At 38.0% G+C, this 26,634-nt stretch overlaps 1 protein-coding gene across 17 annotated transcripts in view; it reads right to left on the minus strand.

Annotated features, from left to right (window-relative positions):
* Positions 1-12,400: 12,400 nt before the first annotated feature.
* The window catches only part of lima1b (LIM domain and actin binding 1b), a 51,615-nt gene continuing 37,381 nt past the window's right edge, over positions 12,401-26,634 (minus strand). For 8 of the 17 annotated variants that reach the window (XM_052569357.1, XM_052569367.1, XM_052569364.1 and 5 more), the window contains 10 exons: positions 23,485-23,568; positions 23,247-23,283; positions 22,620-22,696; positions 19,308-19,365; positions 19,002-19,099; positions 16,855-16,938; positions 16,611-16,647; positions 16,015-16,091; positions 14,431-14,564; positions 12,401-14,005 (listed from right to left, as the gene is read on the minus strand). In XM_052569357.1, the coding sequence (XP_052425317.1) occupies positions 12,841-14,005; positions 14,431-14,564; positions 16,015-16,091; positions 16,611-16,647; positions 16,855-16,938; positions 19,002-19,099; positions 19,308-19,365; positions 22,620-22,696; positions 23,247-23,283; positions 23,485-23,568 (1,851 nt within the window). In that variant the 3' untranslated portion in view covers positions 12,401-12,840. The remainder of the gene's footprint in view (positions 14,006-14,430; positions 14,565-16,014; positions 16,092-16,610; positions 16,648-16,854; positions 16,939-19,001; positions 19,100-19,307; positions 19,366-22,619; positions 22,697-23,246; positions 23,284-23,484; positions 23,569-26,634) is intronic. The other 9 variants (XM_052569375.1, XM_052569369.1, XM_052569358.1 and 6 more) reach the window with 8 other exon arrangements.

The raw sequence follows: 26,634 nt of genomic DNA on the forward strand, positions 1-26,634 counted from the left end.
ACGCTGCCTCACAGTCACCCAGTTGCCCTGCTGCAGTGGCTCTGTTACTGGAACCGAACAATGTACAGGACTCCCTGAGCTAGTCGCATCCAAAGCCATATCTAGAACCCACACATACTTAGTGTCCTCAATTAAAGTTTGAATGCGTGTCTCTAATTCTGAAATCTTCTCTGCCAGCCCAACTATTTCCCTGCATTTATCACGTGGGAATCCCTCGTCACCGACAGAGAGCTAAACTATACATGTGGCAAGTGATGCAAATAATAACAGCAGGAGAAGCCATTACTCCCCGTGATTAATCAAAGATTCTCACCACAGTTGTTTGATGAACTATTGAAAAAATGTAGTGAGTGAGAAAAGATAAGTAGCGAGAGAGAGAAGAGGAGAAAAGAAAAAAGAAAACAGTGATAGACACGAATGGAAATGCTAATTAATGCTAATGCACTGCTGGTGTGCTGCACTCATGGATTTAGAATAAAAGCGAACAATCAGATTAGATTGATAGATAAAACCAGAAATATGGTGGGGATTAAGTTATGATCACTTTAAACATCAGAGTAAAAAATAGTAAACAAGTTCTCTGGGGCTCATCGCAGTGGATGTGAAGAACTATAATGTGATAAGAGCTCACTGAAATCCTGAGGAGCTAAACCATTCAGGATTGGTAACTAGAAATATTTTTAAATATATTCTATGTTTAATAGGGAGGCAGTGCAGTGCTGACAAACCTTGAGGTTATGAATGCATTAATTATCATTTCTCATACATAGGTCATTATTTTTAGATTATTTGATTATATTCGTGTTTAGAATACATTATACTTTTAAGATGGAAAAATTAGATTTTTTTTATTTTTTAAAGATTGCTCTCAAATAGCACAGCCAGGTTCCTAACTGATGACAAAGAATTAACAGAGCAGCCATCGCGTGTTAGGCCCTGTCCACATGAACATGGTTATTTTTAAAACCACAGCTCTTTCTATGCTGTTTGGCCGTTCATCCACACTCAAACGCAGCACCAGGTTAATGAAACCGAACACTTTTGAAAGTGCCTGCCAGGGTGAAGATTTTCAAAAAACAAAAATTTCCAAAGATTTTTTGGCTTGTGATGTCGGAGCCTATACTGTCTCCACCTACTGGAAACTTTCTTCTGGCGTCTGACTGGCCAACATGGCTTTACGGTTGAGATTGTATCGCCACCTGTAGGTTTGACATGCTATTGACAGTGCATCATAGCATGCATTTTCATGTGGACAGAGATTTTTTATTTATTTATTTTTTTAAATGGAAGAAGGAAAAACTGTTTTTAAAAATACCTGTGTACGTGTGGACATGGCCTTAGACAGTGTTCTAGGTTATAACATGCAGAGGTTTTGGTCCAATAATTAACACACTGTTATGTCAGAATTTAGCAGTAGGAAATTACTAGTGTTGTCGTGGCCACACCAGGATCATCAGTATCCTCATTGATTAACTTAAAAATATTTATTTACCTGCACTCTCCTGCCAGTATCCATTGTTACAAAACTGCTAATAAACCCACCTTTTGGTTTTAAGTATTTTCTTTAACAGAATACCAGACAATAACAGTATGAACCTTCAGGTGTGAATCCCATTTTTTTCACATCACAGAACTGTATGAAAATATTTAAATGTCATTTCCATCCAATACAGCGATGTCTGCCTTCTGTGCGTGTTCACTACTCACTGCTGTGTGTGTGCACTTGGATGGGTGTAATTCAAAGCACAACATAATAGTAGGGGACACCATAATTGGCTGCTTATCAGTGTTCGAATTGAGGGTGGGGGGGCTGGGGGGGTCCAGGACCCCCCATAAGCATCAAGGGACCCCCCATAAGGCCCAAAAAAATGACCTTGGGGGGTCCCCTGGTTTTTCATTAAAACAAAAATAGAAACAATATTTGACATAGCCTTATCTATTTTTTATCAAAGTATTGCGCTGCCGCTCCCATAAAAAGCTACTTCAAATTAGATGTTTGTCTGAAAATACGTTCAAGTTTTCTGAAGGAATTTACAGACTGCGGGCGCGACGTCGCTGTGTGATTGGCTGACAGAGTGACTCTTCCTCGTTATTTTACCTCACGATGACGGTAAGATAATATTTATTTGTTTTAGGGTTGTTTGGTACACCTAATTTAATGATACTGAGTAAGTGTTTATCTTAGAATCGGTCAGTCACTTTTATTATAATCTTGGTCTGTCAAATAGTTGTTTTTTTATCTTATGATGCTAGCTCACTATCTCATTGTTAGTTGTAAATTAGCCATCAAACGTAATTCTGAGAGAAAAAAATAGCATTGCACCCATTCTGACTTAAACAAATAATTTTAAATCTAGTAAACTTAAGGACGCGTGTCCACCAAAGCATTTTTCCTCGCAGCTAGCGTATTTTTTCAGTTGTTCTCAGTGGGAACGCCACGTTTTTTAAAAACATTATTCCGTATCCTAGCAACCAAAGCGTCTCAACGGAAAAAAAAAACGCAGCCCACAAAAAGCGCTCTCAATTGCTCACAGCTGGGTTTTTTCAGCAGAGCGCTTGGCATTTTCAGCTGGCTTAAAATGCTTTGGTGGACACAGAGAGCAGAGAACTGTATTTGGTGAATACAGAGAGCTCTATGAACTTGGCACCTAACAAGGATGTAGGTCCATAGCTTCTTGTGACTTGAAAATGTTGGAAATCTTTCAAGGAATCTCTCCATATTTCCCACAGCTTTCGCTTGTTGGCAGGTAAGGGTGCATCCCAATCAGTAGTATCCTCAGTTAACTCCCTTAGCAGTATTTTGCCTTGAACTGTAATTGGAGCCACAAATCCTAGTGGGGTGTACAAGCTGTTTATCACTGCTAGCAGTCCACACCTAGTGTAAGGCCTTCTCTCATTTTGAACATGGAAGTTGAAGCAGTTTGTGTCCAAATTCCAAAGTAGTCCAAGATTACGCTGCACAGGAAGTGAACTGACACCTAAATCCAGTTCTTTCAGTAAGTTGGCGTAATCTTCAGATGGGAAAGCTCTCATGACTTCCTTGCTGTTCGAAGCCAGCTTATGTAACTTCAAATTGGATACTGCCAGCACACCCTGTGTCCTTTTTAGCAAGTTGATTGCCATATCTGGGGAGGGTAAGGATTTCAATCCATCATCCATATAAAAGTCTTACTCCACAAATTGTTGAGCATCTTGACCGAATTCCTTTTCTCCTTCTTGAGCCGCACGGCGAAGACAGTAAATGGCCACTGCTGGAGAGGGACTGTTCCCAAATATGTGTACCTTCATGCAGTATTCTGTGACCTCAGTATCTGGGTTATTTTTATGAAACCACAGGAACCTGAGGTATTTCCTGTCTGCAGGTCGAACCTTAAAGCAGTGGAACATTTGTAGAATGTCTACCATTAAGGCAACAGGCTCTTTGCGAAAACGCATGAGGACTCCAAGGTAGGGTTGGGTGATGTCCCTTAAATTGGCAGTTGACGATTTTTACAGTAAAACATCAGTATTGATGATGATATCGTCATTATTATATAATTATTATTCTGTTTATTACTTTATTTTATTTCCCAACTAATGACTCATCCGCGATTTCCAATAGGTTGCACGTAAGGGGAAAAAAAATAGCGTCCTTACACTTAAGAAGAGTTGTGCACTTTTTTATATATAGTTTTACATAAATGTTTTTTTCTTAAAATATACAATTTCGTCATACAGGCTTTCCAATAGGTTGCCCGTGAGGGAAAAAATGTAGCATGTTTCCACTTAAAGAGTTGATACAATGGCGTTGGTTTTGGTTGCTAAAAAGGGTACTACTTCACCTATATGGCAATTTTTTGGATTTAGACCTGATGAGAGTGGGAAGCCAAGGGACCTGACTGAAGCTGTGTGCAAGGTCTGCTCATGGGTGATCCGCACAAAAGATGGGCAGACGACCAATCTTCATGACCACTTGCGTGTTCGCCATCCAGCAGAATATGCCACCTTGCCTGCACGTGCTGGACCTAGCAAAAAAGCTAGTCAGGGTCAGCAGACGATAACTGGGGCTTTTGCAAAAGGCACTAAATAATAAAATCGACAGTGACAGATGGAGGCAGTTGACAGATGCGGTAACTCGCTTCCCGGCCAAAGAAATGGTTTTGTTCAATACAGTGGAGAAGCCGTCATTCAAGTCCATGCTGCATACCTTTGATAAACAGTATGAGCTGCCAGGTCGGAAATATTTCTCAAAGACGGACATCCCAAACCTTTTCAACGAGGTTAGAAGTAACATCGCGAAAGAGCTGGGTGATGTAGACTATTTGGCCCTGACAACGGACATGTGGTCCAGCTGCAATATGATGCCCTACATGTCAGTGACAGTGCATTATGTAAATAAAGAGTGGACACTGCAGTCCAAATGCTTACAAACTTGTTTCATGCCCGAAAGCCATACAGCAGATAATTTGGAAGAAGCACTGCGCGAGGCAATTAATGACTGGAGACTACAGGAGAAACAAATTGCCTGTATAACTACCGACAATGGGGCGAATATTGTTGTAGCCATCCGGCAGTTGAAATGGCCATGATTAAGTTGCTTTGGGCACAACTTGAACCTGGCCATTAACAACTCGCTTGCGCAACAGAGGGCCAGCACAGACCGAGCTTTCGGGGTTTGTCAGGCATTCAACACTGCGTTTTCGCACAGCTGGCTAAGGCGACGTGAACTGCAGAAAGCACAAGTGGAAATGAAATTTCCCTGAGCATTTACTGATCACAGTAATTTTTAAAACTGTTATCTAATTACGAACAAATTATTTAAAAACTATAAAAAAAATGTAAAAAGAAATTACATTATTGTTTAAATTATTTAATATGTATTTTATTATTTACTGCATCTTTACTAACAGGACTGTGCAACACGATGGGGCTCAAAACAGCAAATGGTGGAGAGAATGCTGGAGCAGGAGCAAGCCATCAAACGTGTGTTTGCCCAAATGCCGAACTTCATTCTACAAAATCTGAAATAATGGAAGAGATTGTGAGAGAGATTGATCTGTCGCTGCCAAGGCCAACACCAGGTCCCTCACATGCTGGAGAAGATGGAGAGGAACCAGATGCCGGCGTTGCCACCGTGCCTAAGAAAAGAAGTCTTTAGGCAGCCTTCTTGCGAAGAGAGCAGCTGCAGCCACACTCACTGATGAGCAAAAGGTCGAGTCAGAAATGACCATTTACCTGCAGGAAATGGCCATTGATGGGGAAGAGGACCCACTGACTTGGTGGAAAACGAAGGAAAAAGGTTTCCGTTCATGGCCAGATTAGCACAGAAATATCTGTGCATATGCGCTAACAGTACTCCATCAGAGCGGGTCTTCAGCACAGCAGGGAGTTCTCTTGATGGAGTCTCTCCATCGTGATGTCAGTCAGCTATCACGATGAACGATGATATCGTCCATCGGCACAACCCTACTCCAAGGAGATTGTTATTGAGATCAGGACCTGACAAAAGTGATGCACCTTTGCTCGAATCGAAGACTACTCGGATCTGAGATGGCGTTTTAGGATGGTATACGTCAAATGAAGGTAAATACCAACACTGTTAATTGGGACTGATTGCAGGGGCAATTTCTACATGATCATTCTGAAATATCTTTTCCATAAAGCCTATGAAGTCTTCCTTTTATCTCTGGCTTCCTACTGAAAGCTCATAGAAGTTAATCTAGGCGTTCTACAGCTTGTGTACAATTATTTGGGAGGTATCGTCTTTGCAGGTTGAATGGAAGTGGAGCAACCCACTAATTTTCTTTGTCTTTGTAAGCCTCTCTATCCATAATCTGAAGGAAAAGTTGGCCTTTGATAGAGAAAGCTCTTTCCTCATCATTTTTATTTGTTTGGAATACGTCCCATTCTGCTAATTTTGGTGTGCTCTCCCTAATAAGAGATGTTTCAAATTTCTGTTCAAAAGGGGCATCCAATGGACCATTCACTTGTTTGTGGGCTTTGTGAACTCTGATGATGTCCCTGCCTAACAGAAGAAGAATAGGGGCATGATGATCAGGCTCTAGAATGTACTTTGCAATATGTTTTAAGTGTCTATGCTTACTAATTATTTCTGGAGTGGGAGTTTCTGAGCGATTTTCTGGAATCTCATTGCAGTCAAGAAGCACTGGTAAGAATAAGACTATGCTTCCATCAAGGGATTCCACTTGAAAGCCTTGTGCTAGCCTGCCTTGCGTTTCAACCATGCCTGCACATGTTTTGAGAGTATAGCCTAGATTGCACCATTGCATTGTAATACCAAACAGCTTGAAGAATTCTGATCTTGCGAGCGATCTGTTGCTTTGATCGTCTAGTATCACATGTTTTGACTGCTTTCTCTGGTTGGTTTTCAGGAAATACTTTGACAAGACATACCTTGGAGCATGAGCATGGGAGTTCATTGCCTCCACATACCTCTGTACAAGCTGAGGAAACTTCTGATTCCACAGGGTCATCCTCACTCACTTTGTGATCCTCCGATGTAGGGTTTCTTGGATCAATCATCCATGGTGCGGGGCCTGGATGGAGTGCTGCTATGTGGTAAAGGCTGCCGCATTCTTATCACTAAATGACCTGATCACAGTTCTTTGCCATGTGTAAAATGGAACTGCAACATCTGAAGCTGAAGCGAAGGGTGAGGCTTATTGTGCAAAAAGCACTGTTTTGCTGGGTTGCTTGTTTTTGGATTCACTAGAAGCTGATGGATTCTCAGAAGAGACCTGGGTCTTGTGTGTAATGACAGCTCTAGGAAATGCAGGTTTGTTTGGTCTGCGAGACTCTTCCTGTATCGTTGTAAGGAAGAAACTTGGATCATTGCGCTTTTTTGCTTGCTGACATACAAAATCTACTAGGAACTTGAAGTGTGGAAAAGAAACAGTGTAGTCCTCTTTATATTTAGATCCCACTGTGAGCCATTTTTCTTGTAAGCTGAATGGCAGTTTCTGTATTATTGGATTTAATCACTGTGGTGTGTCTAGATAGGAGAGACTTGTCAGATTGCCATCCTGCTTAGCTGCTTGGATCTCCATTAGCAAATCTCCTAATTAACGCAATCAATGATTATCTCTGTTCACTATTCTTGTGAAATTCTCCAATCTGTTGAAGAGAGAATTCTCTATCATTTCCGGCGAGCCATGTGTTTCGTAAAGTCTGTCCCAAATCAGACTGAGCCCTTTTAATGGATGATTACGTGAACAGCTCTAATTCGATTGCATTCTCTGCTGACTCTCACCCTAGCCATTTAACTAGCAAGTCCATTTCCTCGCTAGGTGAGAGGTTAAGGTCCTTAGTGGCATTTATGAAGGATGCCCTCCATACTCTAAAGGTCTCTGGCTGATCATTAAACTGTGTAAGGCCAGTAGACACTAATTCTCATCTTGTGATAAACTTGACAACATCAGACATTCGATTATTTGCATACAGATTACCTAGATATGGTCCAGCTTGTGATGGGGAAGCTGACTGAGTCTGAGAATAGTCAAGCATCACTCGCCTGTCTCTGCGCCTTTCCTCACTGCCTTGAAACACTGCAGATGGTGAGTTATAGATGTCTGGAGGTGATGAGGAGTATGCCTCATGCTGTACTGGGAGTGTAATGCATACATCCACAGATTGTGAAATGGCAGGATAATGCACACTCTCTGCATCAACAGGCTGAGACTTAAGTGGAGTGGAATAAAAATTACACTGACCTTCCTGCTGCAAAAAGGAATTAGTAGTCTGTGTTCGTTGCACTTCTGAAATGCTTATGCTTTTGTTGTCATAAAATGGCTCATGCAGCACTGGCATTTGTGAATCCATGACACTATCTGTATGTTCTAATACGTAGGCATGTGTGCGATCAGCGTCCTCTATATAACTCTATTATACTTGATTTTCCTCTGCTTCCCAGCTCTGCAGCCATTTCTAGGGCCTCTGCCTTCGCTTGGATGGCAGCAGCTCTCTTTTCCAGCCTTAAAGTCTCTAATGATGCTTCAAGCTTTGCTTGTTGTATTTTCAGTTCACTTTCTTTCTTAGCTAATGTTATTTCCGCCCTAGCTGCTTCCGCCTCTGCTCTCGCCATTGCGGCGGCTGTGGTAACAGCTGACAAACCATGTGAATGTCGAGACAAACATGGTTCATTCGATGCCCTATTCAGTGATCCAGACTTAGACATCATGGAGAGAAAATCGACTTGTAGTGAATGAGAAACTACATTAAATATATGTTTTGTCACAATACTGTTTCTACAAGAGGGAAATAAATTGAAATAATTTGATACGATTACGATGCTGATGATCATTAATCAATTTAGATCTCTTGGTTCACTATCAATTCACATGAATAGGCCTACTGTACTTACTGTTATTGGGTTATATTCAGTATTTTCTTGCATGAATTAATATGAATTTTGTGTGCTTATACGAGTATCTTTTTAAAATGTATCATTTGAAAATGTAGTGTTTGATCATGTCTAAATATTTATTCAAATGCAAAACCTAAAAAATAAATAAGCAGTTATGACCTGCAATACTCTTGAGCAACAAGACTAGATACATGTATATTTATTATAGTGGGTAAACAATGGCATTGCAAATGTGAATTATTATTTTTCTGGCCACAAAATGACTTTAATTTGCCTCTTTACATTGAATTTAAAACCCTTTTCTCCATTTAATCTTAAATACCTACTAAACTAATTAATTGTATTAGGCTATATGTAATAACGGAAAATAGGATACAATTCATAACAAAAACGGTTGATCTGCATGTTTGTTTTCGGCGTAATAATCAATGCATATGTGTCTCAAGCACAATTTGTGAGAGTTAGCAACCCTGCTTTATCATCGTTGACACAAAAAAAGCCTTCAACTGATGAACCTTTATCAGTAATAATGTCCTTAATTAAATTAACACTGGTTTTGAGCAGTATTGGAAAGCCCGGATGACGAAATCATAGATTTTAAGAAGAAAAAAGAAATATTTATGTAAAAAGATATATTAAAAATATATTAAAAAGTGCACAACTCTTCTTAAGTGTAAGGACGCTACTTTTTTCCCCCTTACGTGCAACCTATTGGAAATCGCAGATGAATCATTAGTTGGGAAATAAAATAAATAAAGTAATACAGTAAAATACCGAATAATAATTATATAATAATGCAAAATTAAAAATACTACTTTGGAATTTGGACAGACTGCTTCAATTTCCAAATTCAAAATGAGAGAAGGCATACACTAGGTGTGGACTGCTAGCAGTGATAAACAGCATGTACAACCCACTAGGATTTGTGGCTCCAATCACAGTTCAAGGCAAAACACTGCTAAGGGAGTTAACTGAGGATACTACTGATTGGGATGCACCCTTACCTGCCAACAAGCGAAAGCTGTGGGAAATATGGAGAGATTCCTTGAGAGATTTACAACATGTTCAAGTCCCAAGAAGCTATGGACCTACATCCTTGTTAGGTGCCAAGTTCATAGAGCTCTCTGTATTCTCTGATGCTTTTGAGAGAGTAATTGCAGCAGTCGGTTACCTTAAGATGATTGACGAATATGGTAATAGTCATACAGGGATTATCATTAGCAAAGTGAGGTTAGCACCACAACCAGAGCTCACTATACCTCGTCTAGAACTCTGTGCTGCTGTGTTGGCTGTCAACATAAAGGAATCCATCACTGCAGAAATTGCTGTCAAATTAGACTATATAACCTTCTATACAGATAGCCGTGTGTTTCTTGGTTATATCTACAATGAGAAATGTAGATTTCATGTCTAAGTAAGCAACCACATACAGAGAATTCAGAGAAGCACTAATCCAGAACTATGACATTATGTGAGCTCGGAGCATAACCCTGCAGATGTTGCGACACCACGACTTATAGCTCCAAATAAATTGCAAGACACCATCTGGTTCAGTGGACCTGCATTTTTGTATCACCCAAGAAGACAGACTCCCGCTAAAACACCCTACATACTTGTTTATCCCGATCAAGATGCAGAAGTTCGCCCATTAGTTACAGTGTTGCATACTGCTGTCTCAAAATGCTTTCAACTCTTCTCTGACTGGAATTGTTTGATCAGAGCTATTGGCAAGCCGATAGCACATTGTGCTCTCTTTCAAGCGAGATCAAAATGACAACCTTACCACATGCAAGGGATGGCACTGTTGTAAATTGTCTCTGAGTGCTGACATAATACTTCAGAGTAAGGAAATTATCGTACGAGCAACACAGCAGGAGACATACGCAGATGAACTACAGTGTCTTCGACAAAGCAAGTCACTTCCAAAAGCTAGTACGCTTTGGAAATTAGACCCTTTCATTGATCAAAGTGGACTGTTAAGAGTTGGAGGTCGTCTGATTAAAGCGGATCTAAGGTCTGAAGAGAAGAGACCACTTATTATACCTGGTAAAAGTCATGTGGCATCACTGCTAATTCGACATTTTCATGAGCAAACACATCATCAGGGTCGTCACTTTACAGAGGGAGCAATTAGATGTGCCGGCTATTGGATAATAGGAGGCAAAAGACGTGTGAGCAGTCTCATCCATCCGTTATGTCGCAAGCTCAGGAGGGGCTGTGAGACGCATAAAATGTCGAATCTGCCTGCTGACAGACTCAGCGCAGAGCCTCCCTTCACACATGTGGGACTGGATGTGTTTGGCCCCTGGTCAGTATCTGTTCGTAAGACAAGAGGCGGACATGCAGAAAGCAAAAGATGGGCAGTGCTATTCACATGTCTAAATATCAGAGCCATTCATATAGAAGTCATTGAGTCTCTTACCTCCAGCTTCATTAATGCCTTAAGGAGGTTTTTGGTTATCCGGGGTCCTGTGAAGCAAATTAGCTCCGATAGAGGCACCAATTTAATTGGAGCTTATAAAGACTTGCAAATTCCTTCTAATGTTAATGAAAAGGTGGTATAACAATTCCTGTCCAATCATGGCTCTATATGGACATTCAATCCACCGCATTCGTCGCACATGGGCGGTGCGTGGGAAAGGATGATTGGGCTTACCCGCAGGATCTTGGATTCTATGGTTCTTCCGATGACATCCTCCAAACTCACGCACAAGGTACTCATCACCTTTATGGCTGAAATCACTGCCATTATAAACAACAGACCATTGAGTCCTGTGTCAACCGATCCAGCAGATCCTTTCATCCAACACCTGCCACACTACTTACCAAAAGACCGGTACTTGCTCAATTCCTCCTGGGGACTTTGGAAAGCATGACCTGTACAAACAACAGTGGCATATGGTGCAAAGCCTATCAAGTACCATCTGGGTCAGATGGCGTAAACAGTACCTTGCAACGCAACAGTGTAGACGAAAATGGCAACATCAACAACCCAACATTTCTAAAGGATGCATAGTTCTGCTCAAAGACTCCAAATCCACATGGAATGACTGTCCCTTGGGCATCATAACAGAAACTTAAGATAGAAACTTCCAAGATGGAAGAGCTTGAAAGGTTCAGGTAAAAATCATTGGAAAAGAGGGACCTAAAATGTTCCTGAGGCCAATCAACGAGATAGTACTTCTCCTTCAGGAAGACTCTGAATAGAATATTCAGTTAAACTGGAGTATATGTTTGGCATTCCCTGAATACCAGACGGGAAGTGTGCTGTTCTACAAGAACGTTTGACATTTAGTTGCCCTCCATTCTTCAAAATTGGGTACTGCATGTCAGGTTGTAGAGTCATTATATGACGATGTTATAATTATGAGCCAGATCTCCAGCGGCAACAGAGGTTTTGGCTTCTATCATTCCCCGATTTAAGTTGATCCGAAGGCACATTCGGTATGAAAACATTTATATATTGTGATTCTATGCAAAGTATGTTTAGTTAATTCTTTATACTTTATATGGCATATGTTAACCTTATTACTTTTATCATGCAAATTGTGCAATTTATTGTAGATCTTTTGTATGTTTACGTAATTCCAAGATTGATATTAAAGCTGGGGAAAAGATTACTTGCTTCTGTTGTTGTTGGAAGGCGTTATTTTGTCTGCCAGATCAAGCAGGGCATTTGATAAGAGGGCAGAACACATGGTATAAATAATGATTCACAATTTAATTCAAATAACTATAAATTAAGTATTTTATAAAGGTTGTGACTTAAAATGAATGACATTTTATTTTACACGTATTTGCATAAAAGTTACACTTCTAATCTATGCAGCTATTACTCCCTACAAATGAGTTTTAATGCATTTGTAAATTTATTGGTCATTAATGAACAGTTTTACAAGTTTTTACACATGAAACCTTAATCTAAAATATTACCATTATGTTTGGATTTAGAGTTTAAGGTACACTGTGAAAAAATTACATTACAATACCATTCATCATTCAACATATTACTGAAATTATGCACCTTTATGTCCCCAATTTCGGTGAAATAATGTTTATTGTGTACTTACTCAATAATCTCAATATGCTCAATAATCATTCAAAAAAGAAAATAAAATGTTTTAAAACACAGACCAGGAGAGTAACCAAAACTGTGTTTGTCTGCTATCCTTATTGATTAAAATGTCAAAGGCTGAGAATAAGAGAAAAAAAATGTTAATTTGGATCAACACAAAATATTCTTAGATTAATAAACAAGTATTTTTTTACAGCAACCAAAATATATCATGAATGGGAAAGAACAAAATACAAAAAATAGCGATAGCTCCAAGTTCCAAGAAAGCAGAAAAAGATGTACAGTACCATATTACTTGATTAAAATATAACAAAGTACTTGTTTTTTTATTATGTTTAATTTATACCAGTTGTAATTTCATAGTAAATAAATGGAAGGGATTGATGACAATATTTATATATTGTCAAACTATTGCCACCTCTTCTTCCTCGTCGTCTTCATCGTCATAATAGCGATTCCTCTTGATCATCTCCTCTACAGTTAGGGACTCCTCAGCCTCCTCACCATCCCAGAAGCCCACATCCTGGGATTTCCTATGGGCTTTTTCTTCCACAGTTGGAGAGCATTTGTCTTGGGAAGACTGGAGCTCAGGAGAATTGCTTAAGCATTTCACCGGTTTTTCCTCATCTTCCACATGGCCTGTCAGAACCTCATGTTGTTGTATCTTAGGCTCCTTTCTTGTTAGTTGAGTCAGAGATTCTTTATTTGTTTGTTGTAGACCAGCTTCATTTTTTGTTTGCTGTGGCTCAGCCTCCTTTTTTGTTTGTTGTTTCTGCTTGAGAATAGCGGATGGCATCTTTTCTGTCCTATCAAGTTCGGCAGGACTCTCAACATTCTTCTTGGATTGGCTTTCACTGTCCTTTGTCTTTTCATCTGGCATTCTTGCCTCTTCTTGCACTTCAGTTTTGTCTGTTTTCACTTTTGACTGTGAATGAAGCTCCTCCAATGAGCCTCGTCTGACCAAAGCAACCTTGTTAGACAATTGTTTGGTATCATTGGATAATGCCAACCTTGGTGCCACAGAAAAGGGACGGCTCCGCTCTTTAAGTGAGGAACTACGTCGAAGACTTTTCAGTTCTGCTCTTTCAGGGCTCCGCTGAGCAGGTGGGGCTTCCTCCTCTGGAGGCCACTTCGCTTTGAAAAGTTTGGATGGACCCTTTCCAACTTCAGTGACTGGACTGGAGGCTTTGGAGCTTCCATCACTGTCTGCAGGAGGTGGCCACGCAACTCTAATTTTTCTTGTTTCCACAGAAGGGGTTTGTGGTTTTTCCACTGAGCTGGTTTGACTTATTGCCTCTGGAGCTGCAGTGAGGTCAGTGAATTTGACCAGTTGTGATTCCTCCACTTTAGGGCTCAACTGTTCTGTAGGTTTCACTAACACAGAGTGTACCACAGACTGCTTTGAGTTTTCATCTCTCTCAGGTTCCTCCTCGTTTGTTCGTGGTGTCCACATTTCCTTGTGTGGTCGATGGCCAAATCCCTCATCATAGTTGCCCTTAGACTTAAATAGCTGGCTGAAGTGAGGTTTACAGTAGATATCACCATGCAGGGAAGCATAAGTCACCAGACTGAAATAAACGGGACACGAAAGAAGACATATTATTTCCATATGAAGGATATCTAAAATCTGACCTTTACTATTTGAAATTGACTAATATTCACAAATTATTTTAATACATAGACTGAGGCTGTCAAAATGATGAATGATACAACTAGTTAATTAACATTGCTAACACATTGAGTTTGCTTTAGTTTGGACTATTTAAGTTTTTTTTTTTTTTTTTTTCATTCATAATCTTGTTTAATGGCAAATCCAACCTCACACAACATAAACATAACAGTAGCAACAACAGGTTATACATAATGAAAATAATTAATTTAAAACAATGTCTGCTTCACTTTTCAGCTTTAAAACATCTCTATATAAACCTTTGTACATTGAAACCACGGAATATTCTTTAAGGGATAATAATAATTTAAAACAAAAACTGACCTGAGTTTGGTACTACAAAAGATACAGCGGAAGCAAGTCTTGTGGTAAATCTGCTGATTGGCCACAAGTTTCTCCAATGGGTAAACAGTAGTTTGGCAGGAAACACATTTTTCTTGGACAGGCAGATTAAATTTCTGCCCAGAGAAACACAAGTTATAACCATCTTATCAGCAATGAATTTCAGTATTTAGTATGAATATCAGACTTTTATGGTATAGCATCTCATATTCCATACCAGCAGTTAATAGATTGTCCCAATATCTTTAAAATAAATAAATGTTCATATTCTATTCTCTACCACAGACAAACTGTATTGTTTTTGACTTTGTATTTGACTATCACACTCAGGTATGGAAGTATTCGGACACACAGAGTTTTTGTCCTTTTGCCTTTATATACAAATACAATGGATTTGAAATAAAACAATCATGAAGTGTAGACTTTCAGCATTATTTTAAAAGATTCCACAAAAAATATGTAATTTACCATTTAGGAGTTACAACTAATTTAAGGAAAAGTACATCCATTTTCAGGGGCTCAATATAATTTGGACAGTGGACTAAGAAGAGGTAAAGTAACAAGGTGCTGTCCATTCCCTCGTTACATCAAGAAAAAAAAAAAAGATAAAAGATCTGAAGTTGAAATAAGGTATAAAATTGCCATTTGGAAGCTGTTTGACTGGAGCTTCCAATATGAAGTACAAAGAGATCTTGATGAAACCATCATTAATTTGAAAAAAAACACTTAATCTACGTTTTGATTACTATTATGAATCCAATTCATATTTTATTTTTTCATCTTGTTTTTTCTTTATAAAACACGTTGAAGTGTTTAAAAAAATGATGCATGAAGCTAAAATAATATATCTTTGGTTACAAGCACACACCTGTTCTTTCTTTTGGATGTTTTGTATGTTCAGATATTCATACAACAAAATATGTACACATTAAAACCTAAATAAGGATATAGTAGTACACTTAAAGTATGATGTTAAGTTCACTTGATGAAAACTTATGAGTATTGGAGTATTGAAACAGCACACTTTCAAGTAGAAGAACACTGATATTTGTATACTTGCTACATGAAGTATACTTAAAAATACTTGAACTTTATTTAAGTACTTCGTAAAATAAACTTGAAGTATACTACTTTTTCGTAAGGGCCTGAATTAAAGTTATTTCAGTTACTAAAGACAAGACTGAAGGCAGAAAGACCTACAAACAAGCAGCAACTCAAGGTCGCTACAGTGAAAACCTGGAAAAACGTATCCAGGAAGGAAATTTGGTGGTCCATGGGCTACATACAACAGGCAGTCATTGACTTCAAAGTATTTTCAAGTATTAAAATTGTGCATATATTTACAATTATGTCACTTTGTCCAAATACTACTAAGCCCCTGAAAATGGAAGTAGTTTGCTTAAAATGGCTGTAACTCCTAAATGGTAGGTGTCATATAATTTTGTGGACCCCTTATGTATAAAGGTGTATGAAGGCAAAATAACAAAAACTCAGTCATTGACCGAGTAGAGATAGAAGTAAGCTTTTGTGTTTTAGATAAATAGAATGAGTTAGTAGGCCACAGACCCTGGACACCTTAGGAGGCTCTTTGTTCTTTGATACAGGAGTTGACACATTAGGACTCGATAAGTGTACTTGTTCACCTAAAGGAAACACAAATAAATGACAGATCACTACATACTCCATACTACTGTACACTATTTACTGTACCCACCTTTAACCTACCATTTTCTATATAGTTTTTTTTTCCTCTGGTAATTTCCATTTAAGACAATCAATCAATCAATCAATCAATCAATTAATAAAAAATAAAACCCCTTAATTTAGAAATTTACAATAAAGTTATCTTCATATACAGTAAGACAATGTAGAGGGAGGGCTGACGTATCAGGACTAGAGAGTAATATCATGAGACAATGATTAATTTTATGAGATCTATCTATCTTAGCATTGCAAGCATGTTAAATAAAAGAGAAGTGCAAGACAGGTTTATTTGTTAAACAATTACTTCCACATTCACCAAGTTGGTCTGGGTTTTATTTTCTTTTAGCATGCATAGTTTTTAAGGTTAAAGGTATGTCTGCATATAACCATAACTCGCTATTTATAAAATCATCTTATAGATTCAGTTTAGAATCGGAATAATAAAACAATGGACTCACCATTGTTCTTAGTGCATTTTGACTCAGGGAGTGGGCTCTGTATCAAATCATAGAGAAAGAAGGAACAGACCATAAAGCAAGCAGGAGTCTCATTAAATTTTAAGGTAATCACAAGGTAAACAATATAATATTTTGGAAATATATTATACATAAAATCATTAAATATTCATTCTTAATAAATCATTGAGTGATGTTTGTCTAAGTAGTTTATTTAGATTAGATTTAGAAGGAAATCAGAATGTACCACTATCTGTTCATCACCAGCAGGTGGCAAAATCTCCTTATGATCCATGGAGGGAACACTTTCCTCCGTTTCTGACTGGCTTGCCTGAAACAAATTACAATCACTTCAAATCAGCATACTTTAAAAATAATCATAAAGCAAGTTAAATCTGTCTATACCATACATTTTCTCAACCTAAGGGATTTACAGTACCGCCACACTTATTATCTTCTAATTCTTGAATGTACTGTATATGCTCTTGATTATTGGAAGTTTATTATTATTATTATTTGCTGTGGCATCAGTTGTTCTGGAAATAATGATAATAATAATAGTAATAATAATAATTTGTGGAGAGAATTCTTAACTCTGCAGTTACATCATTCCAATTATACAGTTAATTTTCATGAAACCGTTTTTTGAAACTGTCACGCAAACACTTAGTTTAGCATGGTAATGGATAAGACAATGTTAATTTATTTGGTCTTAGAGAAACATATCTGCTAGACAGATGCTGCTTCTGTTGATTATTGCTGCTACTGCAAAACAAAAAGACTTGCTATTGCCAATACCTACACATACACACTGCTGTGGGCATATACTGCTGCTGCACAAATGACAAACATGAAATTACCCATAGCAGATACCCCTACATATGGGTGGAGCTGGGGGAAGTGGAAGGTTTTGAGAGGGTTTCAAGAATTGCTTACAGCAAATGCAGAACCAAACAATTTAAATATTCATTAGCATGCTAATTGAACACAGATGCAATACACCAATCAGATTGTGCCATGTGGTGATCATGTGATAGCTAGCAAGTTGCATTAAGGACCAATCAGCCTTCACCATCTAGTGTTTCATGACAAAACTAGATTTATATTACAAAAAAAGAGGTTTAAGATTTTAAATCTATACGATCGTGTTAAGTGAATTCCAGGTGTAGATTATTTTTTAAACACATTGGCAATCATTAGGCAATTAACTGCATTACAGGCCAGATTCTTGATTACCACAGGATAAAGACCTTAATGTGCAGTATAAAACTTTCGTTCTGCCACCGCGAGTATTGCCGCCACGTCTGCAAAGTGCTAAAAAAGGTTGGGAAACACTGCTCTAAGCCATCATAAAACTAATTGTGGATGATGGGCAAGGCTTACAAAGTGGTATTCTAGGCTGGTGGACTCCTGCAAGCAATGATTTTCAGAGAATGCTTATGACATCCTTGTTGGAAAAAAAACTGCAAATGTTGGGTAGGTATGTTTTGAAGCATGACAGCTGGTTTGAGTTTGGTCGTGCTGGTTCTAAGCAACTAGCTCCTGCTCAGGACCAGCTCATAACCAGCATAGTAGTGGCTCAGGAGCATCTTAAATCAGCTTATGAACAACTAAGGACCAGATTCAACAGGGATTTCCTCTTAGGATGACTGAGGGTTGAGTAGACAGTGGACAGACCAGGGGATAACTCCCTTTGTCCTGCATCCTATCCGGTTCTTTAAACTGGATGTTAAATTGTATGCTCTCCTCGGTTGGGTTGCTTTTAAGAGCTTTTTTTAATTGGCAGATGATCTTAGGTACAGGTGTAGTAGTCTGCCCCTTCCAGATTAGAAGTCATTGGCAGCAGCAGCTGTAGGTTCAGACTCCCTGGTTAGGTCTGCATCTAGATGATTTAGTCTACAGATTTGGTCTCAAACCAGTCTGTTTGTAGGAGTGTCCCAACTAAAGGGTTATGAACTATGGAATGAATCTGTGCCTCTAGGCACTAAGTTGGTCACTTAGTTTTCATCAATCTGGCTATAGCCTGGTTCACTTCAGTTGATTTCACAGCAGGTGAACAGGCATTTATTCAGTATGGCACAGTAGTAATTAACATTCCCATAATGTCAAGACCATGACACAGCAATCAAAGTTCTATCCGAAAGTCAACATCATATTTTAGATGGAAGATGGAAATGAGACTGCGTATTTACCTTCAGACAATTTAAACATGATTAATTTTACATAGGCACACTTCTAAAAGATTGGTGTGTTTATGTCAAGTCCTACAGACACTGGCTAACATGAAGCATTCTTTAGCAATTAAATAAATGAATTAATTTTACCAAACTATCAGATAAAATGTTATTTGTATCTGTACATGCTGTGGACTATACACATAGCAAACATACTCACAGTGCGTGGCACAGTAAAAGAAGCCTGTCTGGTGACGGATAATTGATATTTCGCCATCCTGTCCTTGATCGAGCCACTGCGCTTCAGACTGGACGTACCTATGATAGAATTCATTTATTTGTTCATTTATTCATTCATAAATATATATTTGTATATATTCATGGTATATCTATCTATCTATCTATCTATCTATCTATCTATCTATCTATCTATCTATCTATCTATCTATCTATCTATCTATCTATCTATCTATCTATCTTCCTCCTGCAACTAGACATCATACAAAGAGATTTATTTTGTATTAACCTTTGTTTCCCATTTGTGTATCCACATCCTCTGAGCTGCTGTTCACTTCTTTTTGCACCTAAGGAATTAAGTACAAACCATGTAAACCAGCCACAGACTGAAAGCATCTGCCAATAAAATTTGACAGAAATTTGTAGTGCACATACAACAAATTACGGTGGCGGAGAGAGCTCAACTCGCTGCAAAAAAAAAAAAAAAAAATAATAAAAAAAAAAAACCTTTTGCAAATTAAAAAAACACCAGCAAAAAAAAAAACCCATCTTCATCACTTTGACAAGTGTTGCAAATCCTCACAGCACATGCATATAACGAAACACGCTGCAAAATATCACAACACATGCATATAACGAAACGCGTTGCAAATCCTTCACAACACATGCAAATTAAGAAACGCTGCAAATCCTCACAATACATGCATTAACGAAATGTGCTGCAAATCTTCACAACACATGCAAATTAACAAACGCGCTGCAAATAGCACTGACCACAATGGAAATGTTTCAATGAGACCCCAAAAAGTGTCAGACCCGGCTGGGATTTGCTTATCTTGCTGTGGTTACTGGTCAGTGGAGTTGTTGTCATAACATACTACTAGAGAGACTGGAAAACTGGGTCGGGCTTTCTGGGATGGTACTCAAATGGTTCAGCTCATACTTAGAAGGGAGAGGCTATTATGTGAGTCTAGGAGAGCATAAGTCTAAGTGGACGTCCATGACATGCGGAGTCCCACAAGGGTCAATTCTTGCACCGCTCTTGTTTAGCCTGTATATGCTTCCACTGAGTCAAATAATGAGAAAGAGCCAAATTGCCTACCACAGCTATGCTGATGATAACCAGATTTACATAGCCTTATCTCCAAATGATTACAGCCCCATTGACTCCCTCAGCCAATGCATTGAAGAAATTTAGAGTTGGATGTGCCAGAACTATCTTCAGTTAAATAAGGAAAAAAGTCATTGCATTTGGAAACAAAGATGAAGTGTTCAAGGTGAATGCATACCTTGACTCTAGGGGTCAAACAACTAAAAATCAAGTCAGGAATCTTGGTGTGATTCTGGAGACAGACCTTAGTTTCAGTAGTCATGTCAAAGCAGTAACTAAATCAGCATACTATCATTTAAAAAAAACATCGCAAGAATTAGATGTTTTGTTTCCAGCCAAGACTTGGAGAAACTTGTTCATCCCTTTATCACCAGCAGGGTGGACTATTGTAATGGGCTCCTCACCGTTCTTCCCAAAAAGACCATTAGACAGCTGCAGCTCATCCAGAACGCTGCTGCCAGGATTCTGACTAGAACCAGAAAATCTGAGCATATCACACCAGTCCTCAGGTCCTTACACTGGCTTCCAGTTACATTTAGGATTGATTTTAAAATACTTTTACTCGTATATAAGTCACTAAAAGACCTAGGACCGAAATATATTGCAGATATGTTCACTTAATATAAACATAACAGACCACTCAGATCACTAGGATCGAGTCAGTTAGAAATACCAAGGGTTCACACAAAACAAGGGGAGTCTGCCTTTAGTTACTATGCTGCCCGCAGTTGGAATCAGCTTCCAGAAGAGATCAGATGTGCTAAAACACTAGTCACATTTAAATCTTGACTCAAAACTCATCTGTTTAGTTGTGCATTTATTGAATGAGCACTGTTCAATGTCCGAACTGATTGCACTATATTTTCACTGTTTTATTTTTTATTTTATTTTGTTTTAATAATTTTCTAAGTTTTTAAATGTTTTAATCATTTTAAAAGTTTTAAAATTGCTTGTTTTATTTTTGTTATTTTTTTCTTCATGATTATTTTACTTTTTTTATGTAAAGCCCTTTGAATTAACATTGTGTACGAAATGTGCTATATAAATAAACTTGCCTTGCCTTGCCTTGCCTTGTTGAACTGAAAGGTGAGTTTTTTTGTTGTTGTTTTTTTAAACACCCTGATGACATGATTACTTTATCTTTTGGATATTATTAGCCTAAATAAGCTGGATAATTACATTATTAAATGTAAAACGTTACTTAAGATGACTAACTTTAATATCCTCAGCTGAATATAATTTCAAGGTTAATGAAAATAAATTTGCAATGCGTCATTAATTGTTTCTTATTGTGCATGTATTATGAGGATTTGCAGCGCGTTTCATTAATGCATGTGTTGTGATGATTTGCAACACTTGTGTTGTCAAACTGATGAAGATGTTTTCTTCATTTGCTGGAGTTTTCTTTAGTTGCAGCGTGTTGAGCTCTCTCGGCCACCGTAGGAAATAGCACATCATCTTTTCTCTAACCATGCTATCCACTGGAATACAGACTGTGAAAATTATCTTGACAAAACCTCAGAAAACACAAAACCAAAAATAAATCCACCAAGACAGCAATAAATATTTATGACAATAAATAGAGTTTGAAGTAGAATGAAGAATCAGACCAGTTAAAACATTTTATGTCTAGTGCATTTGGAGAAATTGTTTTGTGATTTAGTTTATTGTTTGGCATGTGTTTTGCTCCTTTTCTGCTGATTATTAAACTGATTCAAAGAAAGGATTTGGACTTCCCATCACTTAGTAATGGGGGCTTAGACACATTTGTTCAAGATGAACTGTTTTGATATAATTTTGACATTTTTGTGCATAATTTTTCCCCTAATTATTCCCTTATTAAAGTAACATTCATAGTAATGTTATATATATATATATATATATATATATATATATACTGTTATTTTTTTAAAGATTTTCTCCTTTATATTCATTTAAAATATATATATATATATATATATTTTTTTTTTGTTAACATTGTATTTTACACATTTTAATATACATGTATACAAATATTTAAAATTCTAATTATTGTTATTTTTTAGAATTTAAGAATAAGATTCATTTGTGTGCCCGTGCGTGCTGGCTTAAAAAGAGGTGTGTTCAGGCGCATTGATAGCACAATGCTATTTTAAGGAGCTGAAAATAGACACGCCATAGACCAACTCAAAACGTGATCTAAAGTCTGGCGCAATGTTTTTTCTGTTATTTAAAGAGCGTGTTAGTATAGGTGGGTCCGCAACATGCATACATGCTGCTTATTAAACACAGGGATGTACGGCAACACACAAACATGCCAAATATTACAAATTAAAGGATTGCAATGCATATTAATATATATATATATATATATATATATATATATATATATATATATATATATTAATATATATATATATATATATATATATATATAATTAGCCGTGCACTTTACACTTCGTGTTTAGATCGTCAAAATAGAGCCCCTACAAACACCAGTAGGCCACAGACCTTGGACACTTTAGGAGGCTCTTTGTTCTCTGATACAGGAGTTGCCACACTAGGACTCGATAAGTTTACTTGTTCACCTAAAGGAAACACAAATAAATGACAGTTCACTACATACTCCATACTACTGTACACTATTTACTGTACCCACCTTTAACCTACCATTTTCTATGTAGTTTTTTTTTTTCCCCTCTGGTAATTTCCATTTATGACAATGAATCAATCAAACAATCAATTAATGAATCAATCAATCCATCAATGAATCAATCAATCAATCAATACATCAATTAATCAATAACAAAACCCCTTAATATAGAAATTTACTTAATATTAGAAATTTCAATAAAAAATTTAGCTTCATATATGGTAAGACAATCTAGAGGGAGGACTGATGTGTCATGACTAGAGAGTAATATCATGAGACAATGATTCATTTTATGAGATCTATCTATCTTAGCATTGCAAGCATGTTAAATTAAAGAAAATTGCAAGTTGGTCTCGGTTTTATTTTCTCTTAGCTGGCATAGTTTTTAAGGTTAAAGTTATGTCTGCATATAACCATAACTCGCTATTTATAAAATCATCTTATAGATTCAGTTTAGAATCGGAATAATAAAACAATGGACTCACCATTGTTCTTAGTGCATTTTGACTCAGGGAGTGGGCTCTGTATCAAATCATAGAGAAAGAAGGAACAGACCATAAATTAAGCAGGAGTTAAGGTAAGTTAAGGTAATCACACGGTAAACAATGTAATATTTTGGAAGACATATATTATAGATAACATTATGAAATATTATGAAATCATTGAGTGATGTTTGTCTATGTAGTTTATTTAGATTAGATTTAGACGGAAATCAGAATGTACCACTATCTGTCCATCACCAGCAGGTGGCGAAATCTCCTTATGATCCATGGAGGGAACACTTTCCTCCGTTTCTGACTGGCTTGCCTGAAACAAATTAATCAATTCAGCATATCAGCATATCAATTCAGCTCATACCAAATCAGCATACTTTAAAAATAATCATACAATTTATAAATAAATCATCATAATGCAAGTTAAATGTGTCTATACCATACATTTTGTCACCCTAAGGCATTTACAGTACCGCCACACTTATTATCCCCTAATAATTGAATGTATGTGCTCTTGATTATTGGAAGTTTATTATTATTATTATTATTATTATTATTTATTATTTGCTGTGGCATTGGTTGTTCTGGAAATAATGATAATAATAATAGTAATAATAATAATTTGTGGAGAGAATTCTTAACTCTGCAGTTACATCATTCCAATTATACAGTTAATTTTCATGAAACCATTATTTGAAACTGTCACGCAAACACTTAGTTTAGCATGGTAATGGATAAGACAATGTTAATTTATTTGGTCTTAGAGAAACATATCTGCTAGACAGATGCTGCTTCTGTTGATTATTGCTGCTACTGCAAAACAAAAAGACTTGCTATTGCCAATACCTACACATACACACTGCTGTGGGCATATACTGCTGCTGCACAAATAACATACATGAAATTACCCATAGCAGATACCCCTACATATGGGTGGAGCTGGGGGAAGTGGAAGGTTTTTGAATGGGTTTCAAGAATTGCTCACAGCAAATGCAGAACCAAACAATTTAATTGACTACAGATGCAACACACCAATCAGATTGTGCCATATGGTGATAATGTGATACCTAGCAAGTTGCATTAAGGACTTATCATCCTTCACCATCTAGTGTTTCATGACAAAACTAGATTTATGTTACAAAAAAGGAGGTTTAAATCTATATGAACGTGTTAGGTAAATTCCAGGTTTAGATAATTTTTTTTAAACACATTGGGAATCATTAAGCAATTAACTGCATTACAGGCCAGAGTCTTGATTACCACAGGATAAAGACCTTAATGTGCAGTATAAAAATATATGTCAGTCATTTGATGTAGGTGGCCAAACAAAATGATCGTTCTGCCGCCACAAGCATTGCCGCCACGTCTGCAATGTGCATTTGCAGCTTTTGACCGCTGAGTGGCACTTTATCCACAATTTATCAAGCAAGCGCATCCAAGCACATTTTCACAAATAGCCTTCAGCTTTGCCTCTCCGATGTGTTACATTTGACGCTGACATCGGGGAAAATGAAAGAAAAACATGTGCTGAAAAACACGCTCTGAGAGGCTTGTAGTCTCCTGTTGAGCTGATAAAGGTGCAGAGCCCACAGCTTGGGCGCGGGGTGCCACATTGTCCTGCTCTCTTGTGAGAGGAGATCTCATTTCAGTGGAATGGGCCAGGGGGCTGCTACAAGCAGCGGAGTTAGCTCTGACAACCAAGGTTTGTCCAGAGTGGGGCCACCAAGAGAAACATGTGTACCTGTTCCCTGATTCGCCTGATTACATGCGGGATTCGGCAATCGGAAATGCGTTAGGTTGGGCCATTTGTGGGCCAACGCATCTCTGTGGTTTAATTAATAAATCGGGCAGTGAGAGTTGTCTCCTGAGTCAAAGAGGTCTACCTCTGCCTTCGCCAAAGACCTCTTAAATTCGCTGAACCATCTGCGGATGGAGCATCTACTCTTATGAGGGGACATTGCTCAGAGATAACAAGTCCGCTCCTTAGTTAAATTTGCCCAGTATATGCACTGCCCTCAGTGAGTCCAGGATGAGTTGAGCCCATTCCAGAAGCCACTCTAACAGAATAAAGAGGCGCTTCGAGGAGAGGCCAACCTTGGTGATTTATATGGCCCTGTTCCATCCAGCGATAATTCTTCCAAGGGGCCAGGGCTGTTACACAGGCCTGGCTCAACCTGATAAGTAGGCATCCATGATGCCACACTTGGGATGGAACCAGCAGTTTCAGCCAGCCCTGTAGGGTCTGAATATAAAGTAGGCCCAACTGTAGTGCTGGTAATGCTGCAGCCATGCCCAACTAGGATGGTAATTGTTCCCTCATTTTTCTCTGATCTCCACCAGAAAGAGTTGAGATAGTGGGGAAATCATACCCCAGCTTCCACAGTAACTTCTGATGTTTAAATTATTCTAATGTGAGGGGGAAATATTCTAACTTGTGAGAATGGGTATGAGAAGATGCCTTGTGTTGAAGAGTTGGTTGTGAGCAATCTCTCCCCTTGTGTGCCCTCTAAGCTATTATAAAACTACATATTGGATGGTGGGCAAGGCTTACAAAGTGGTAATCTAGGCTGGTGGAACTCCTGCAAACCATGATTTCCTGAGAATGCTTATGACATCCCTGTTGAAAAAAACTGCATATGTTGGGTAGGTATGTTTTGAAGCATGGCAGCTGGTTTGAATTTGGTCGTGCTCATTCTAAGCATCTAGCTCCTGCTCAGGACCAGCTCATAACCAGCATAGTAGCGGCTCAGGAGCATCTTAAATCAGCTTATGACCAACTAAAAAAGAAACCGCAAAAAAAGAAAAATAAATTATTATACACGACCCGCTTCTTGACCCACTTTTTTTTAAAGTAGTAAATGCTCAACATAGCGTCATTGGGCCATAGACGTAGGGGTGCCGGGGGAGGGGGCATATTTGAGGGAGCGGAGAGCGCAGTTCTGAATATTCCGCAGCGCTCACTCATTCCGTGGGGTCGCTCGCTCAACCAATAATGGCTTGCTTCAACATTTTTTTTTTTTTTTGTCGACTGGTAGTTTTTTCATGGACAAATCGCCCCTTTTATATTAATTTAATAAGCATACTTAAAGGAACACTCTGACTTTTTGGGACTTTAGCTTATTCACAGTATCTCCCAGAGTTAGATAAGTCCATACATACCTTTTTCATTTCTGTGCGTTCTGTAAGTGTTATTTGACCCACCCACCGCTAGCCTAGCTTAGCACAAAGACTGGATGTAAATGGATACTGTTAGCATAGTAATCCCAATAAGTGACAAAATAATGCAAATATTTTCCTATTTACATATTGTGATCTGTTTAGTCACAGCGTGTACAAATAACAAGGCTATATAAGACAGAGACCATTTTTAATCGTATAA

This window comes from Carassius gibelio, chromosome B11, assembly GCF_023724105.1.
Source record: "Carassius gibelio isolate Cgi1373 ecotype wild population from Czech Republic chromosome B11, carGib1.2-hapl.c, whole genome shotgun sequence".
Lineage (NCBI taxonomy): Eukaryota > Metazoa > Chordata > Actinopteri > Cypriniformes > Cyprinidae > Carassius > Carassius gibelio.